Source organism: Panthera uncia, chromosome A2, assembly GCF_023721935.1.
Source record: "Panthera uncia isolate 11264 chromosome A2, Puncia_PCG_1.0, whole genome shotgun sequence".
NCBI lineage: Eukaryota > Metazoa > Chordata > Mammalia > Carnivora > Felidae > Panthera > Panthera uncia.
The window spans coordinates 92,642,510-92,663,491 of record NC_064816.1 but is presented as its reverse complement, the minus strand read 5'-3'; the positions used below and the strand labels follow the sequence as shown (position 1 = coordinate 92,663,491).

General features: G+C 37.2%; 1 protein-coding gene across 1 annotated transcript in view; it reads left to right on the top strand.

Moving 5' to 3' along the window:
* CALCR (calcitonin receptor) overlaps window positions 1–20,982 on the top strand; it is a 61,284-nt gene that overhangs the window by 20,641 nt on the left and 19,661 nt on the right. The window contains exon 6 of the mRNA XM_049642873.1: window positions 5,364–5,490. Coding sequence (XP_049498830.1) covers window positions 5,364–5,490 — 127 coding nt within the window. The remainder of the gene's footprint in view (window positions 1–5,363; window positions 5,491–20,982) is intronic.

The following is a 20,982-nucleotide window of genomic DNA, read 5'->3' as shown; positions in this document are numbered from 1 at the left end:
ATTGATTAGAAAGCACCTAATATTGTCCTACTATCTCTCAGTTCCAAAAGCCTACCAAACAGCAACTTTAATCTTGGGAGGAAAACCAGCTCTTATGGATTTATAATCTGAGTGTGATAATGGGGAGACATAAACCGAAATAGCTTGTTCTCCAAAGCACATACAACAAGAGACAAATAGGATATGAAAAACACACATGCTGAGATATCAAATATTCAGATCTAAAAGCAGTCACACATGATTTTTATACTTGTTCTTAATTTTATCTTAAACCTGCTCAAACTAAAAATATCCAGGGCATTTGTGTTTTTTCTTAAAATTAAAGTATGTTTCTGAATCTTCAGATTTTTTTCTTTACATTTGCATTTCATAAATATTAAAAGAAGGTAATTCTGATCTATCATTGGATTTTATCTTTTAATTAGCAACATTTTCCCCAAATTGTTCTCAATGTTCAACATCACCCTTAAGGTCTCTACTTCATATTACAGTGGAAGCTTCTATGATTTATGAGTTTAAGATGCATCATCTGTGTAAACCTGAGCAAAAAAAAAAAAATCATAATTCCCTTGCTTAATTCCACATTCCCAGGGTTGAGTTATTTTGCAAAATCCAAACAATCAATTTCATAAAAATTTCATGAAACCAAAATGAGAAGTTACACCCAGCCCCACTTTTCAGACCTAATGCCCCATTCATAATCATCCCATTGAAACTCACTCTCAACTCATCAAATGTGCCTTATAGGATCTATAAAAAGGAATAACCCTGCAGGTGTCCTCCTCAAACCAGCAGGCTAAGAAAGCCTGCAGAGGAATTTAATGTCACTAAATACACGGGAGGCTGTGTAACTGCCAATACGTAGCTGCTAAAAATCTGGGAAATTACTCATATATACTCATTTTCTTTGCAGGAAAAATAGTTAGGAGCAACAGTATGGAGAGGGATTAAATAGAAACATCAAATTTATTCAGCAAGACTCCTCACTACTACATGCCAATAGTAAATGTCAACAAGAGAGTTAAGATGAAGATACCCCGAGGGGAGACAGGCTTGAGAAAGCCACATAAGTGGACATTTATTTGTGTGCATTTCCTGACCATTTTAAGCAAGTTTGCAATAAAATTCACTTATCCCATCAGTTCCAGTTAGAATTATCAATTGACATTTCTGTGGAAGAATCCTAAATTACTAAATATCTAACTCTTTTTTCTCAGGAAAGCACAGTAATAGAACATTCATTATCATCCATTTTAACTGCTTGATACTCATGCCTTACTTACTGTTAAATTTTGAATATTAATTACTCTTGCCTGAAAGTTAATAGAGATATATGTTGGAAGATGGGGGGGGGTGTCTTTATTGCATTACATTGTCTACATTACATTACATTGGCCATATCAGCACAAAAGGAGGTTTTCCACTGGGACCTTCCAGAAGCAATACTGATTCCTCTCTACTCATCAGCATTCACTATTATTCTGTCACATCTACATAGTGGATGGATAGATAACACTTTATCTTCTATAGCATCCACTATGATACATCTCCAGCTGCCTTCCTATTGCTCCAAAGAAACCACTAAATCAATGGCACCAAAGATAACCTCCTTTCTCCCAACCCACCCTTGACACAACAGGACACAAAAGATAACTGCCAGTCATATCTTGGTAAACTGTTCACTCATAGAATAGTGGTAGTAGGAAAAGAAGCAAGAATTATGATCAAAAGGGAGTTCCTTAAGGATAAAGATTTTGTGCTAAATCCAAAGGTATAAAGTCTCTTGTCAGAGGGGAAAGATATAAAGAGTATTGGGTTTCAAATTCTTCTAGGAGTTTTAATGCAGTCCATTCCATGATTCCCTCCCCTTCTCCTCACTTGTCTGGTCTATTGTGAACAAAATATGATAGCCAGGTAAAGAAAAATTTAGCATTACACTGAAAGATATGACTCCTTGTACTAATCACAACAGTTATTCCAATGCACATTTTCTCATGCATCAGTAAATTCAAAACAACTTTTACTTTTTTTATTGCTTGCGTCTTTCCTCATTTACTTTGAATGTGACTATAATTACACTGCCTTATAAAGGACTGAACACTGCTCTTCATTATCCTCTGATATCAGACTGTTTTATGCAATATGCAAAACTCAAGGCAAATATAAATGCTTTCTCATATGACTACAAGCTCCCCAAGAGCACACACATACATACATAGGGTCCCAATTATTTGAAACAAATAGTGTGGCAGATTTACCCCAAGTAAGCTAAAACCATGAAAATAACATCTAGCTTTAGTCTTAAAGTATGACATCTTGAGATTCATACCTAGGTAAATCATTATCTCTTCCTCACATTTGAGTGACACTTTGGGCCAAGACAGATGTCAATTATGTTCTCTTATCCTCCTGCTATTAGAGAATCTATAGTACTTAGGGTTCCTTGTCTTGCAAAGAGTAAGCAATGTTCTGTCTATCTAAATAACTGTTTCTTTTAATCAAGAGGAACAAAGTATAGCTAACATCAGGTTTGTGCTATTTTCTACTTAAGACCTTTCAGATCTGACAGATCATGTTCATTCAAGCAACAAGATATTTGCATTGAGAACAATTGAGCACATAATTACTCATGTTAAGTTCAGTTACCCTCTTTAGCATCCTATACCTCTCCTTCAGAGCAGTAATCATAATAAGAGTAAATAAACAGTTATTTAGCATATAAGGTCTCTGAAGGCAGAGGCTGTTTTGTTCATCCATATATCCCTAGTATCTACCAAAGGTCTGAACCATATGGTAATGTGTGTTGGATTTTTAAATGGGTACACAGTGATATGTGTTAGATTACTGAAGGAATTTTAATAAATTTAAAGTAACTCTAACTTGCTTCAAAAAGCTGAGTTTAAATGTTGTCAAGTAAGTGTAATAAAATTTTTTTAAACTCAATAAGCAGAAATTATATTGAAACTTTAAGACACAAACTCTTATTATATACTAGTCACATTCTTCCTTTGGAGTCTAATAGTTTATCCAGCTTTAAACCTTCATTTTCTCATTATATAATTAACACCGTACCACATACAGGTTTTAGCTACTGTTGAACAACAGCATAATGTCCAATATTAGGTAGTTAATACCTATAGTAAGAACTTGGCAAATGTTCAGTATGATTCAAAGTATAAGATATTACACAATCTAGCACTTAATGTAATTCTCTGATATAATGGAAAACTACTGGCCACTGCTTGAAGAAGGAAATTGCTCTTATGTAAAGATTTTTAATTAAAAAACATGAGTATCAAGCCTACAAGGTGTCAAACACTGTTCTAGGTGCACAAAACAAATCCTTTAGCACTCTCACTCTAGTGAAAGAAACGGAGAAAATAACAGGCAATCAACAAATATATGATATGTCAGAAGGTGGTCTTAAGAGAAAAAAATAATAAAGTAAGGATAAAAGGGCCAGGGAGTAATAAGCTAGAAGTAGAAGAAGTCGATTTTTGGTTTACACAGAAGATTGAGCATTAACCAGTCCTTTAAACTAATGTTGTATATCAGCAGATTATTGAACTCTACCTGATCAGAAGAAAACCAGGCATGAGAACAGCGGCACTGTGTGATGCATTTATCCATACTCTTTAGTTCTGGATAATGCCAAGTGTCGTTGGTTTAAGGCAGGCAGAATCCAGTAATGAGGCCACAGATATTTGCCCCCCAGTGAGAAGAATTATGAAATGCTATTATGACTATATGGAAAATGGCAGGTCACAGGTTTAATGTACCAGTTGCAATATTGAAGAGTTTATGCAGTATAAATGGGTATGATGTTTCCCATAAGTAATTTTTTCTTTTTAAAGCCTTAAATTTGCAACCTACTTTTATAGTACTATTATAGAACCAGTTATGTTTGGTTTATTTAACAGAGTTTTCTGCTGTCAAATAAAGTAGTACAGGGGTGTGTTTGTGTGTGTGTGTGTGTGTGTGTGTGTGTGTGTGTGCACATGCGTGTGTTTAAGTTCTTCTCTAAACCCTTCCTGGATATAAAGTTCTGCATTCTATCCCTGCTCAGCAAGTTGAAAAATTTAAGATATCCTGTGTTAACTACTTACTAATGGTTGTGCTTCCTGAATGTTGAAAGATGTAGTTACAATAATCAAAATATGTTTTAACAGATGCCCTTATTACTTAAATCGACTTTTTACAACAGATAATTGCATTTTCTTTTGATTCGAAATTTAGGAAAGCATTGTTAAAGTAAAGCCAGACCATTCTCATATTCCATCTTTCCCCAGAATTTCCTTTTCAAAATTCCTGGAATCCTAACTTTATTCCATGAATTAGGAATAATTACTATGATCAGTCATTGGCATCATTAATTGAATGTTTTAGATTTTCACAGTATGCTAAATGTTTTTTGACTGGATCAGTTATGGTAAATGCAAGATTTTTATTCCTCTTGGATAATCATTCCAATTTTGTTATAGCCATCCTGCAGGACTCTCTCCATTTGCATCAAAAAGCGGAATAGGATATCCAAACTAATGTTTATTTATGTGATCTTCACACAAATACGTATGTACAAGCTTATGAAATGGAGGAGAAAGGAATGAAAATTCCAACAAATTCTTTAGTGTCCAAAAGGTGGGAAATGGCTATGCCAACAAGCAGTGGCACGTGGATGGGTTTCATCAGATCCAAACCACAATATGCCTTATAATGAGATCAAATTTGAGCCTATGTAGAATTCTGTGCCTGTGTCTGAGCTCCACCATCAGGAGGATGTGGAAAGGGAGAACCACAGAGTTGATTCCAGTTGGAATATGAGAAATACGAAGACGTTGGAAAAAATAGCAAAAGAGAAGAATGACGGAGACTTAATAAAGTCTGTGTCTGTGATGGGTCAAGGACACAGATTCAGTACTTTGTCAAGGGCAGCCTTGGTTCTGACTTCATGCTCTGTTATCCCATTTGCCACACAATTTCTGCCTGGTTACATCAATGAATATTCGACTTTTCATCTGAAGCACACTCCAAACCCTAATGGTTTCTCTTGTAAGAGTCCTTCTCTTAATTAATTTCATGACATTTGGTATAATTAAAAGTGATTTTATCACTCACTCTTTCAGTTATTGTATGAAGTCACCCTGAGGACTGAAAACTATGAGCTACCGTGACTAGAAAACTGTTCTTAAAAATCAGGCAGAAAAGTAGTAATGAGTCTTAAAGATGGGACCAGCCTCACTTATTTCTATATGTCTCACATCTATTGCTAAAGGAAATAATACAAATATTACCAAAAAAAAATTTTTCCAGGTATGTCAATATTTTTGGCACCGGTTAATGCTTTCTGTTACTTTTTCCTCCAGGAACCTTGGCTGCCAAAGGGTAACTCTGCACAAGAACATGTTTCTGACTTATATTCTGAATTCTATGATTATCATCATCCACCTGGTTGAAGTAGTACCCAACGGAGAGCTTGTGAGAAGGGACCCGGTAAACACTGCATGATTTGCTTTTGATTTGTTCTTAAGGATGTAGTACACATGAAGAGTGAACATGGTGCTATTGTGTTTAACTGAAGCAGCTGTTTACATGTGTGATCATATTTACTTTTACAGTTGAGTTTTGCATCAACCATGACATATCACTTCTATATAGTTATTGGAAGTAATTGCTATATGCAGTAGTAAAGGGCTGGGAATAATTCAGTCATAACCAAACAAGAATTATACAACAAATCTTGAGTTTTTACTATGAATTAAAAATTCATTCACATCTGTGGGAAGTTTATTGAGCACATCTTGTGAACATGGGCAATTTGAGGTGTACTAAGGCAATGCCCCAGTGTGTCACTAATGGGTTACAGGTGTCCTTAAAAGTAATTCCCCTTAGCATCCTGACACCAGGCTGGGCTTGCGCCAGTCAATTTAGCTATGGGTTGCTATGCATTTACTCTAGTAACCCACATAAATACTGTCATATTCTATGTCTGCATAACGTGAAAAGGGTTTAAATACCCCTAACTCACTCACTCTCAGCTCCCAATCTCTGCCGCCGATCCCTATTAACAGAGCTCAGCCGTAAACCAGAAGGCAAGGAGGCCAGGATGGAGTTGTACAGATGTGTTTCTCTGGGCCCAGGGCAGTGGGAGCAGGGTGGAGAGTGCATTTGAGAGCATGAACAGAAGCTATTCAACCCGCAGTAAATGACCAAGGGATATTTTTATTTTTGTTTCTCTGCTTAACTGTGTTATGCAAGCATCTGTAGATAGCCTCATCTTTCAAAAGTGGCATTTGACAGTTCTGCCAACCCAAAGACAAAAATGCGTGAAATCTGCCCAGGGCATGCATCCTGTGTGACAGTGGCATGTCATGGGAAAGCAGCTTAATTTGGCTTCTAATGAATCCACAGTGTTAATAATTTTTGCAGTGCGAAATATCCAGAAAGGTATGATGGTCCATCTCTTAAGATCATGGCATCTGTTATCTGAGAGTCTTATCTTACCTACAGAATGTGACCCAATGGGTTCATCTTGATGAGTTTACTTTTTGAATGTCAACTGATTTTAATAAACATAATTTCATTTCCTTTAGTCTTCCCAAGACCCCAGGAAAGGGTGGATATTATTCTCATTATTAACTGAATAAATTGAGGCTCAGTGAAGGGACGTGTCCTCTGTACTGTGGTTAGTTAGAGATGGGATTCAAACCCAGACCTGTCTCACACAAATCCCATCCTCTCTCCTATATACCACATGGAGCTCTTGATTAATTTCCTTAAGAAGATGTGTTCTTAAAGAAATAGTCTCAGCCATTCCCAAGTGGTAATTGCCCATAATTGGGCATGTATACTATGTTTCATTAGGGAAGCTGACACCTACTAAAATGTAAAAGCAATTAACTAAGCATCTCTCATCAGAAAAGGCTCAAATTTTTGGTTTCCCATACAACATTAAGTGTGGAAATCCTGACAAATTACAGTCTGTATGGAGTAGGCCTGGAAATGGCACTTTAGTCACTAAATAATCATGGGAGCAACACTCAGTCACGTTATGAAGTATTGTAAATTCTTGAGTAACCTCTGTCCCATCTCTCTTGTGAGGGTTTCATACCCCTGTATCATTCCACCATCCCTCTCTCTGGCTCCTAGGGTGTAGGGGGCTTCTCATCCATTGTGAAATCATACTAAACCTATTATCTTCCTGAAATAGTCTAAATTCAGGATTTTTCTGGATTCACTATTGAATTACAGAAGCCATTTAACCTTATCCATCAACGAGAAAAATAAAAACTGCCCTGCTTACTTCCAAGAACTTGTCCTGGAGTCCCAAAAGTAGCACAAAGCTTTAATTTTTTAAGCTTTATTTTCTTCATTTCAAGAGTGGGGGGTGGGGGGTGGAGAGAGAGCACACATGCGCACATGAGCATGGAAGGGACAGAAAGAGAGGGAGAGAATCCCAAGCAGGCTCCATGCTGTCAGCACAGAGCCAAACACAGGGCTTGATCCCATGAACTGTGAGATGATGACCTGAACCTAAATCAAGAGTCAGATGCTCAATTGACTGATCCACCAAGATGCCCCGAAGCAGAAAACTTTTAAAAATTCCCAAAGGCACAGTATTGCAAATGATCGCTCACACAGTTGCTGCTAACTCTTGCCCTATAACTGACTTCCTAGGTCTCTGCACTTGGCTTCCCTGGTCCATTTATTAGTCTATTCATGGCTCTTAACAGTGGATGTTTTCACTTTCATAGGCTACTTTAGGGGCACACATGTCTATCTGCTCTGCCAGTTACCATGCATAGGCTGCCTCCTAGCCAACAAGTCAGCCCAGCTCTGCCTTGCAGCTTCTCTCTTGCCTAGAAACCTATAATAAAGCCTATAAGCAGATGTTTAGGGACCCAGTTCAACAGCTCATCTCCTGGGAGAATGTGTGAGCATAGGAGAGCCAGAGAAATTAACAGGAAGCTTTCTTCTGGTATGGAGGAGTGAGGGTGGCTCTGTTGCACACATTAGGCAATCTCAAAATGACATAAGTTTGAAAAATGGAAAGAAGTTTATCTTTATGACATGACTAGCACCTGGTTCTGCCAATCAATATATTGTTAACCTAACAGACTTGTTATGTTTAGCTATGCAAGAATAAACTTCCTAGGGAAAAATTGTAAAATCTTGAAAGGCAGAATTTAATCCAATCAATCAAGTGTTGTCGATCACCCAAAACTCGAATTTTAGTCTTCAAGCTGAACTACATTCATAGAATTGGGGGAAGATGGCTATTTATGACGTCTTCTTCACAATGCCTACGAATAGACTAAGCCTCATATGGAAACAGCCATTGCTGTTGTATTGCAACCAAACATGTGGGGTTCAGTCCTTTGTTTACCTATTTCCAAGTGTTTGTGGGGTTTCTTAACGGAGAACACAGGAGCAAAAAGTCTGGGTGAAAAAGAAGCCTCCTCTCCTCTGAGGTTAGACAAAATGAGAATAAGCCACCAATAACAAGCCACTGACAGTGGGAAACAGGGAACGTCATAATGTGTGAACACAATGTGCCCTCTTTCACATTTCCAAAAGTCTGTTTCTTCCATAAAACAAAATTTGGAAATTCATGCCTTTTACCAAATATATATAAATAGTGTAGACTAAACACAAATGACTACAACAACAAAAATTAATTCATGTTTGTAAATTGTGAAGCATACACTTGCCCCCCCACCAAAAACTAGGTCATTTGGTTTTAGTACGTTTTCTGTTTGAAAATAGTCATTGTTTTTCAGTGAGATCTTGTTAAATCTTTTCTCCAACTCTCTGTATGCAAAACTTGGGGCTGCTCTGTGTAAGCAAAGTTCAAGAAAGGGCAAGAAACAACCTTCAAGTAGACATGTCTTCTATGTTATTTATTCATCCTTGAAACTGCTTATTTAGTATTTCCAAGAGAGACAACAGTCTTGAAATCTGTGCTGTACCTCACCTTGAAAACACATATTCCGTCATTAATGCACTCAGAGAAGCCCAATTTCTTAAGTATCGTTTCCCATCCAAAGACAATGAAATTGAATTGCAGTTGAAGCTATAAATTCTGGAATTGAGAAGGGAGAAATTTTCCCTATTGTGATATATTTACATTTACAGGGGATAAACAAGAACTAGGAGAAGTTTGACTAGGAAAGTCCCATCTTTCCTAAGAGTAAAGTTCTTCACTGCTTAAAAAGGCAGAAAAAATAGCATCCAAACACTGAGAATCAGGTCATCAATATATTAGTAAGTCACATGCAAAATTGTATATTTAAATGTTACTTTAAATGAATCATTTGAAATATTGCATTTTTCTTGAAAGAGTGACATTCCAGAAAACACTAGATTATGGTTCTCCATAGCCAAGAAGACTGGAGATAATAAAAGCCCAAGAATAGACCCCCCCAAAAAAAATTTTTAAAAGCACAAGAAATTTTTGAAAAAAAGAAGTTATTGGACATTGTCAATTACATATATCTATTGAAATTACAACTAACATAAAAAAATAACCACAGTCATAAATTAAAGTATATTTTCCAGCATTCCATTTATCTGTGATTCAGGTGTATGTCTCCTTTAAAAAAACAACAACAACAACAAAATATGTAATTTTTAAACCCACTTTTTCTCTTAAGCAAACTAAAAGCAGAGTTGTAGATTATTTTTTCATTCTGACCCAATTCTCAGGTCACCGAATCAGCAGTTAAGAGGCAAAAAGATTTTCCTTCCCAGTGCCCAAGGGAATATATTAAAAAGAAAGTTATTTCTTGTAAAAGGAGGCTGCATCATCCCAAATGCTGTTGCACTACTTCTAGAAGAGTTTATTTCGTTGGGGGGCAAAAGCAAACAATGTTCTCACTCCTCAGTAGGGAATCCCTACGGACTTGCAGCCCCTTTCCCATCAAAGTAGCTAGTTTCTTTCCTTGGAATTTTTTTGGTTAGGCAGATTCTCTCCTGTAAAACCAAGGGTGAGAATTTCATTCCTTGACATTCTTTTTTTAAAAGTTAAACTCAAAATAACTCATGGCACAAATAAGGGCTGAATAGAGCCTCAGTTTATTGAGTGATGTGAAAATTGCCCATTGTCATTTGTGTCATTTGAGTATTTCATTTCCATAATATCTAAAATTTCATTTTCTTGTTCCATCTGCTTATTTGATGATCTTCATGTAGAGTCAGGAGGCAGAATTAAAAGCATTGTTCTTACTGCATCTAAAGGAAGCTGGCAGCATACTTGTCATTTTCTAGGAAGAAATGTCTCTCTGAACTTTTTATCTGGGTCTGAAAGGGACAATACAGGGAGATTAGTTTTTACTGGGAATCTGGGCATTTTGCACTTCAAAAGCCAAAATAATCGAGACACATTTTCTATAGCCTCTTATATAAGCAAAGTCTGAAAAACAAAGTGGATTTCTTCTAATTCTAATTTGTTCAGGACAGTTGAGCCACCAGACTATGTCAGAACTTCATCATAGTCACAGAAAGATAGGTTTGGAATGATTGCTGAGATCTAAGGCACCAGAGACAGCTGAAAGCCAGGGTGGAAACTAGAACCCTCCTACCCAGCCCAGAGGAGACTGGTGCAAGGGAGGGCATCTCCATGTGAGAGAGGTGACAGGGACAGCAGAGTTTTTGAGATGAGAGGTCAATGCAGGTAAAACTAGATTGGAATTATCCAGTTTAGTAGCCTGTGGAAGAAATTAGATTGGGAATGAAAAAGTATGATGGATTTGAGGGATGATGCAGAGAGCATGTTGCCAAGATGTGGTAATGAAATGAAATATCCTACTCTGGTCATTTATGCCATTTTGTTTTACTTACACATCAAACCAATAAATGATATTTTAACCAAGATTATATGGTTTCCCATATGGGTTTGAAGCATTTACTGCTAAAATGGCTATAAACATCAACCCAACCTCCAGTTTCTCTCATCTGGCCAATCTGGGTGGTTCCTCTGCACAGGAAATCAGTGACTTACAAATGGTACCTTGTGATGTGGTTTGTGTAGCAAGGCTTCATGTCAACATTTACAGCTAGTTTCCCCTGCTTTGAGAAGGTTATCATGCATTTTATGCAGAACTGCTTATAGATTTTATTCTCAAAAGCTTTTAGTTGAGATAGAACCACTCTGTTGGTTGTATGAAGGAGTTTGTACATTGAACCAACCCTGTTGGTTCATCGCTAGAATCGCTGTGCTTAGCTGGATTGCTCCAAATTGGTCTTGCTGATCTTAGAGGATCTCAAATCCTGTAGTTCTTCTACTTACTTAGAGATTATTCTGTAATGTTGAGCAATTTACTGAAACCCACTTTCCTAATGTGTAAAGTGGAGATAATGATAGCACCTTCCTCATAGAGTTGTGTGTGAGGGTTAAATGAACTGATACACTTAAAATGCTCAAAACCAGGCTGGCACATAACAACTGTCAAATGTTATCTATTATTACTTATATTATAGTTGTTACCACAGCCATGAGGCCTTAAGTACTTGTCATTTTCTAACTGTGCACCTAGTTTCATTTCTGTGTTATATAGCATAGGAGATTGGAAACACAGAGCATTTGTAAATTTTGCTTAAATCCAAAAGGACTAAGTGTAAAAGCCAAATGCAAAAAATACTTAGAGGTTAGTAAGTCAGAAATAACCAAAAGAGTGGTGGTCTGAGAAAATAAAACTAACTCAGTCATGGCTTGAGAACTTCTAGTGAAGAGTGACATAATATCCTCATTATATCATATAAAGAAAGACCCTTGAGCGTAGCAAGCTGTTAATTTGTTTTCCTTCGTCACATTCCTAACAGGCTTTTTTTTTTTTTTCCATCATGTGTGTATCCTGCTTTTCTGTTTACTATGGCTTTGTTTTCTGAATACTTCCAGAGCACTTCCTTTGCAAATGTGTGGGTCATCTTCCAATGTACTTATCTTAGATGGGACTTTTATCTCCAGTGCTTTTTCCCCCCTAAACACACTGAATCATGACTATAGTTCCACAGATTCAAGCTCATTTTCTCTGAAGCTTTATCAGAAATCAGCTCAGAATTGCATGACAGACTCGCATTTAATTGAAAATGTTACATCCTGAAATTCCTCTGCAGAAAGATTGTGGTACTTCCTTACAAAGTTATTTAATGCTGACTTTCTGACTGGGGGATTCTTCTCCTTCATTCAGCTAGCTTTAAAGACTGTACAAGTTGACAGTTTTCAAGTTGATATGAGTGCCTTTTTGCTCCTCCATTTATCAACTGCACTGGCATCTTGACAAAAAGTACTGTAATTTCTCCTCATGAGGTTTTAGTATACATGTGACTCAAAGTCGGGACTTCTCCCACCGCATTGTGAGTCTCCTGGAACATAGATAATTAGGATTATCGGCACTGGAAGGCCAGCAAGTAACTAAAACAGGAGTCAGATACTGAGGAAATTACATCTATACCCTAAATCCACTCAAAGAGGGGCCCATGGAAAAACAGCATCAGGATCCCCAGATACTTGATAGAAATGCAGAATCTCAGGTCCTATGTTAGACCCTCGGAATCATAATCTCTATTAGTAGGGCCCAACAACATGCGTTTTAACAACCCCTCCCAGTGCTTTTTGATGCATGCTAAAATTTGAGAAAATCACCCCCATAGGAAGATCACCACTGTATACTCTTTTGTTATTACATTTGAACTGAACCTATTTTGGAGGGGTACACTATAAGAGGCTTTCAGGAACTCATACCCATACCTTTTCGACTTCAATATCAAGGAGTAGATTAGAGGGAATTTTCAAGCTTGTAAGATATATGAAGGGATAAAGAGGAAAAATTAAGCAATATTCCTTTTCTAGTTCTCCATGTATCAAAATCACCCTCTCACTTCAAGAGAAGAGAGCTGGGAAAATTACCAGCTTAAACGAATGTCAGTCTTATTTGATCCATCCTCCCTGGTAGACAAACAAAACTTTGCCCACAAATTCACAGCACTGTTCACTCCAGTTCCAAATAATTCAGGGAAGATCAGGGAGATGAGCCTCCATTTCCCAAAAGTTTGTGCCCACACAAGACAGAATGATCTACAAGAGGCAGAACAAGCCAGAGATGCAGTGCCGGCTGGTGCCCTGTTGACGTACATATATATGTTGGCCAGCTCTTCCTGGAACATTCAGAGAAGAACAGAAATGTGATTTCTAGAAACCTATCAGACTCCAACAAAATTAACTAGAAGATCAGAGTCCTTTTTGTTTTGGCTTTTAGATGTGGTTAGCCTATTTCTCTCCTACAAAGATTTTCTTCTCTGCATTTTTACTCATCACTCCTTCCCATCTCCTACTTCTTCTGGATGGTTTCACCCCAGTTTTCATCTGTGAACAGTTCTGGTTGTCTGTGTGGAAGTGGCTAGAACACAGACAAAGTTCTAATCCAGGGAGCCATTCACAGGAGACTGCATTGCCCCTACAGGTCTGACTCCTGTCTCCCAAGGAAGCCCCACATTGACTCTGAAAGTATAAAATCCCTCTTTCAATGGCCCTGGGCCCAATATGACATGTTTCCCTGGAGAAACCAGAAGCAGACCTTTCCAGTATTTCCTGATCCACACATCCAAACACACCCTCAAATGACACAAAACATTTCTTTGGAGTAGGTCTATTGCAGCTACACAAAAAGTTCTACAGAGAAGTTGCCCTGAAAAAAGTAATCAAAAATCACCCTCATGGGAAGATACTGAGACCTTGACTATTTAGAAATATCATTTAGAAATAAAAATACCTGGGTCTCCTGAGTGACTCAGTCGGTTAAGCGTCCAACTTCAGCTCAGGTCCTGATGTCGCAATATGTGAGTTTGAGTCCCACATTGGGCTCTGTGCTGTTAGCATGGAGCCTGCTTTGGATCCTCTGTCCTTCTCTCTCTGCCCTTCCCCTACTCTCATTCTCTCCTTCCCTCTCTCCCTCCCTCCCTCTCTCTCTCTCTCTTTCTCTCTCTTTCTCTCTCTCTCTCAAAAATAAAAATAAATAAACATTTTTTAAAAAAAAGAAATGAAAACACCTCAGAAAAGAAAATTTGCACTCCTGTGATAGAGCAAAGTAAATGCTAGTTTGAAAAGCAGACATATTATAGGCAGGAAAAACCTCAGGTAAAAACAAGAAGGTGAAAATCTTCACTGAAACCTGAAATTTGAAGACATGAGGGGTCAGGCCAGATGTAAGCTACCTTTAAAATAAATAATTTATATCACATTCTAGAGACACATTCTCATTTCTCCCTCTAAATTTTGCACATTTGGAATGCAATTCCATGGTTGATAGGTTGGGGAAACAGAAGACATGTCTAATAGCACAAAATAATCAGTCACCTAATAAAGAAATTGATTTAGAGAATACGAAGTTTTACTTAGAGATTTACAAATTATTCTCCTTAAAATGAAAGCCTAAAGAGAGAAGCAGTATAGTGGAGTTGTATCATAGTAGGGGTGTTGGGTATTAACATTAGCCTATTAAAATAAAATTCGCAAATCATCAAATTATGCTCCAAAATCCCTTAATTCATCTGTCAAGTACAACATACGTTCCTGTACAGAAATGCTTATGCACATGAAAGTTTGAGGACACTTTGGGTTGTTTTTCTGGTCGTCTTTCTCTGCTGGGAACTCATTCCTTGCTTAAAAATAGCTTCCAGAATGATAAGGGACCACTTACAAAAGGGAGACAATGGCAGTGATAAATAACATCACTAATTTTCCGCTAAGCCTTTTTGGAAACTTTATAGCACTGATATTGCTTTAGAAGGAAAGAAGAGCAATAGGAAAGATGAAAAAGTAAGTCCTTGACTCTAAAAATGTAAAATAATTTACCTTTCTTTGATTATATACCAAAACATTCACATATCTCATTCTCCCATAATATGTCTCAACACACAATCCACAACTTCAAATGATTAAGTAAGGGAAATAAAATGCTTCTCGACATCCCTCATCTCATCAGATCCAATATCTCCCATTTTGTTTTGGTCCTATAACTGGGTAAAATAATGTTTACAATGAATGAGAAATAAACACATACCTCCAATCATATCACAGAGAATGGGAACATTTGTAAATTTTTTCACATAAAACTAAAAGCTAATTATGAAAACCCTTCTTCAATAATAATACTTTAAAACTATCCTGAAATCAGGGGTCCCTGGGTGGTTCAGTTGGTTGAGCATCCAACTTTGGCTCAGGTCATGATCTCACTGTTGGTGAGTTTGAGCCCCGTGTCGGGCTCTGTGCTAACAGCTCAGAGCCTGGAGTCTGCTTCAGATGCTGTGTCTCCCTCTCTCTCTCTGCTCCTCCCCTACTTGCGCTCTGTCTCTCAAAACATAAATAAACGTCAAAAAAATTTTTTTTAAATTTTGTAATGCTTTATTTTTTGAGAGAGAGAGTGAGACAGAGTGTGAGTGGGGGAGGGCCAGAGAGAGGGAGACACAGAATCCAAAGCAGGCTCCAGGCTCTGAGCCATCAGCACAGAACCCGATGCGGGGCTTGAACCCACGAACCATTAGATCATGACCTGAGCTGAAGTCGGACGCTTAACAGACTGAGCCACCCAGGCGCCCTCCCAAATTTTTTTTAATAATAAAAAAATAAAAATAATAAAACTATCCTGAAATCAAAATTCTTTCTCAAAGTTGGGGGTAGACTGATGAAGTGCCCATAAAGTAGGACCTTTTTCAATCATTTGAGAGCATGTTTTCTCTTGATTTTGTGTTTTCTAAAGAAATGCTGTTTGGAATGGTGGGGTGGGGAGAAAAGACTGAGTATATTTGACTCAGACAAAAGCCTGTTTTCTTTTAATTGAAATGATAAGGGAAGCAGCAAAAGACATACTTTTAAATAGGTCTCATAGAAAGATGGCCATTGTAGAAAAATGTTTCAATTGCATCCATAAATAGTACTTCAATGGAGAGCATCCCTCTTAATGTCACATGCAACTCAATTTAGCTGATAAATAAGTCTTGCATTTCTCCCTTATGAGAAAAACAAGTGACTATGGATTTTAATAAGCTCAAAGGCCTTGAAAAGTTCTGGATGATTTACATGTAGTGTAGATAATTGAAAATTGTGAACCATTGTTAAAGAGTAACAAGCAGGTATATTACCAAAACTAAACTACCGCGTTTATAGGTGACTGTATTTTTAAATACATTATTGAAACATTATCTCAAGACTGGGAACATATTAAGATAAACTGCAAATCATGATGAAAGGTAGCGTTTTCAGAAAGAATTTTTGTGCCCAGTTTGAAGATCTCTGTTGTACCAGGGCTAATGGGTATAAATGACAGGGAATAGTTGACCTTGGGGATGCTACCTTCTAAAAATCCCAAAACTTTGAAGAACATCACAGGTTCAGGAGGGCACCCCACACCCCGCCAGGGATCCCACCCAGCATTGTAAGTTTTCTATTGGTATCAATAGCCTGACCCCTGCAGACATTTGCAAGAACCATAGGTCTGTTAGGAAAAAAGGACCCTGGAATTTATTTGTTAAATCTTGATTAAGCAGCTCTTGTTTGGGCACTTGAGAAATAAATTAGGAATTGAAATACTTTCAGATGAACAACATTATAAACACTACCCAAAGCCATATTCATTTAGATTTAATTAGCACCTACTGCTCACCTACTGTATAAGTATCACTGGGTTTAAATCCTGTGGGTAGAGATAGAAAAAACAGCAGAGACAAAAAGATGATCAGGCAGACACATATTTAACAGTAATTACATGTTTACTCAATATGTAATCTAAATGACCACTGAGTAAAATTTAATAAAAGATTAACCTGGTAAATTTAACCAATATAGGCCACAAATCCTTCTTATTCAGGGTTTGTTTTTTTTTTTAATGTCTTTTCCTTCAAGCAAATTATCTAGAGATTGCTTACCAATTCCTCTTCCCTGGCTCAAGTAAATATAACTTTGCACCCTTCCTTCTGTGCTAAAATGAACTGATGAGAAAACATTTTTAGAAGCTTCAGGGAAATATAAATAATCATGCTTAATCACTCAAAATCACTCTGAACCTACTGCAAAACTTTATTTCTACTTTAAAACACGACTTAGGAATAAACTTGCCAACTTCGACTTGATAGAGTTAATATAGAAGCTGAACCTATTCACCTGATATTCCATTTTATCAATGAAAGAGAGAAATTGTAAGTATTTTTTTTTTGTAAAAGAGGAGAGTTTTTGGTCACATATAAAATGTATTATGAGAATGAAGTATGCGTTGGCTTGGCCCTTGCCAAAGGTTTCCAGTGGACAAAGCTTACCTTTGGCAGCCCTTCCCTGGCCCTTCAAGACACTAAGTTTCTTGGAAGTAGGATCTATGTTTGACAGCTGTAATCTTCCAGCCTAATGCCTTCCTCCAGCACAAGAGTAATAAGCATTTGTTATGCCACATTCCAAATCTGCACCTCCTAGTATCCTCCACCCTCCTTCCCTTTCATTTCTTCAATTCTTCTACTCTAAATTTTCTATGAATGATAGGATTAAAATGTGCAATCCTTTCCAGAGGTGTGACATTTTAATAAGGAAAACAATCGTAAGCTAAAGAAATGAAATTATGTGGCATTTCAGACATCATGAAGATGGTGGAATAAGTTCTCAGAGGCAAGATGATATTCCCTAGCTCCCTTTTAGACCTGGTAACATACCCATAGGGCAAATGGTATCAGGAATGGTTCGTGGTAGATTTTTCAATGGCTTAAAGGTAGGATACAGGTTGTGACCCACTGTTGCTTACATTGCTTCCATGGAGCAATAGCTGATTTCCTTTCTACTTCTCAACCCAAAGCCCTTCCCCTGTCCCAGCACAATAGAACATCTCAAAAACACTGACTACCTGTTGTAAGGTTGGTCTTTTCTAAAACAACAACAAAAAATTCCAAAGCAGTTTTCATATGGAGGCATTCTTTCCCCCGTTGAATGGTTCTTAAACACACTGACACACAATATTTCCCAGGCTGTACATATGGGAAGAATTTTCTTAAGTGTGTTGAAAGATAAAATTGGAGGAGCGCGTGAGTGGCTCAGTGGGTTAAGCCTCTGATTCTTGGTTTCGGCTCAGGTCATGATCTCTCTGCTCATGGGACAGAGCCCTGCGGTCAGCCTCTGCACTGACAGCATGGAGCCTACTTGGGATTCTCTTTCTTTCTTTCTTTCTCTCTCTCTCTCTCTCTCTCTCTCAGAATAAATAAACATAAAAAAAGAAAGATACAATTGGAATAAAATCCACAATTGAGTATCTTCTATAGGATTTTGAGGCTGACTTAATTTATTAGACTAAAGAAAATTTCTGCTCTGCAATTCCAATTCCATTTTTAATCACAGTACTATAAAATATCTTCATGCTAGTTGATGGGAAACATAGATTTGTCTGATGAGTATACCCAATTAAGAAAACTGTAGGATCTGTTCCCTTGATAGTGACATTATTGCTCAACAAATTTTATGTTCTATTGAATTATGAGCAGATAATGACACTAAATGGTGATAACGGTTTATCTGAAGCCAAAGCAGATACTATTGCTTTTATTTCTTAGAATGCATATCATTCACAGTAGAATTATCTCTTTGTAGTCCATATTAATGAAGAAAATAAAATAGAAAATAATTCACAAATTCCACACATTTCTGGCTTGGAACATTTGTTGTATTACTTGGGAGTGATCTAGTTATATTTGAATATAGATTATGTCTTGCAGTTTTGGAAATCATTACTCTAACCAAAATTATAGTATTGTGACCACAGCCTGGAAAAATAGCCAGAAAGCTATTTAGCTTATTTGAGCTCAGAGTGAATCTTTTAATACCTCATTCTGCTAAGCAGAAAACTATCCCAGAATGATGTGAAGCACTAACCCTCAGCAGAAGCCCTATCTGTCTGTTGAATACCTGGTTCACCCCATCCTTGAGGGAAAGGTTATGATCAAGTCAGAGATAATATGACTACACTTTATTCATCTTGATATTCACAGAGTTAGTATAGTTCCTGGCTCATATTAGGTGCTCTGTAAATGTTTGTGGAATGCAACAGAATGACCTTGAATATCTCAGGCACATGATTCTTCAGTAGGAACTTACATTAGAAACTCCTAAAATATTTTGAAAATACAGAAGGGAGATGAGGTCTGGTTATGCATATTTTGTAAGTGTCCCCCAGGTGATACAGATAAACAACCCTAGTTATGAACCACTGACCTAAGTGGTAACCAATTTTATAAAATTTTAATAATCAACTTCATCATCTAGATATATCCAATCATGTCCCTGATAAATTGGGGGGGGGGGAAATAATAGACTGGTCATTTTCAGAATTTTTGTGAACTTTTGAGCCATTTGCCCTCCAAAGAATATCTTACCCTGAACCCAAATATAATTGATCCTCATTATTGACAGATCCATATTTGCAAATTTGTCTACTTGCTAAAATTTATTTATAAGTCCAAAATCCATATTCTCAGTGCTTCCATGGCCATTTACAGATATGCACGAAGTAGCAAAAAAACACTGAGTCACTTGACGTACACATTCCCAGCTGAGGTTGAACAAGGCAACACTCTGTCTTCTTATTTCATCTCTCATAGCATAAATGTCCTTTTCATGGTCTATTTAAATGCCATGTTTTTCACACTTTGTTGCTTTTGTTGGGTGATTTCACTGCTTAAAATAGCCCCCAAGCATAGTGCCAAAGTGTTGTCATGTTCCTAAGTACAAGTTGGCTGTGATACACCTTACAGAAAAAATAGGTATGCTAGATGAGTTTCCCTCAGGCAGAAGTTATAGTGCTGTTGGTCATAAGTTCAATGTTAACAAATCAAGAATATATATTAAATAAGGTGTCTTTAAACAGAAACATATAAAACAAAGTTAGATATTGATTGGCTGATTAAAATATTTTGACCAGAGGCTTATAGGAACCTAACCCTGTGTTTCTCCTAGGAGCAATGGCTCAGCATTTGCTAAATCAGTTTTTGCAGCAATTTTATAGAACATAACTAACTGTGAGTAATGAGAATTGACTGTATGTAAAACCTGAAGCCAAAGCTGCTGTGGATGACACAGAACCACATCTTTGCACAGGGCTGTCATATTCATTCTCTTCCTCTCCCTTCCTCCACAAGTGGTGGCTGGCAAAACATCTCCACTGGAATTCTTGACCCAGAAGGTATAGGGCTTTTAAATAAGAGTAGTGAGAGTCAACTGAATTTCTTATTTCAAATATATATTTGAGTCTCGTGTGCATATAGCAAGTATTTGCGTAGCAAATACAAACTGATATAAAATTAAATCAAATAATTCCAATCAGGAAGCCATTCAGATGGAAAAAAAAAAAAGTCAGTGCCTTCCTAAGCCAAATATTAATTACTTTTGGGTTACCTGATGTTTTGAATTCTCTGCATTACTGTTCCACTTTGGACAGAATCAGAAGTTGCTTCTATCTCTGAAAATGCAATATCTGCCTTTTTGTGGACCCAGCTGGCTTTTCCCTATGTTCTATGAGTCCCAAAAGGACTGAGCACATTGGATTGTCAGTAAATAAATTATTACTGCTATGCATTAAATAGAAATGTGTAGTCCTAAGAAGGTTACTATAGTACTGACAGTCATGCTATGACTACCTTCCTTAGTGAAAAAAGGCCCAAAATTGGTCAGATTCAAAATGCGATATGTAAAGCAGGGCATTTGGTAAGATAATAATGCAGATAATCATCTCTAATGCCCCAAGTCTTAAATGCTAAATGTTGTTGTTGCCATTGTTATTAGAGAGAGTTAAACACCACTAAATACTCTAGGTATTTAGGTATCTAGGGTAGTGTTCCTCAACCAGGGGCATTTTCCTCTATTTGGTAATGTCTGGAGACATTTTTGATTTCATGAATGGGTGGAGGATGCTACTGGCATCTAGCGGACAGAGGTCAGGAATACTGCTAAATACCCAAATAACG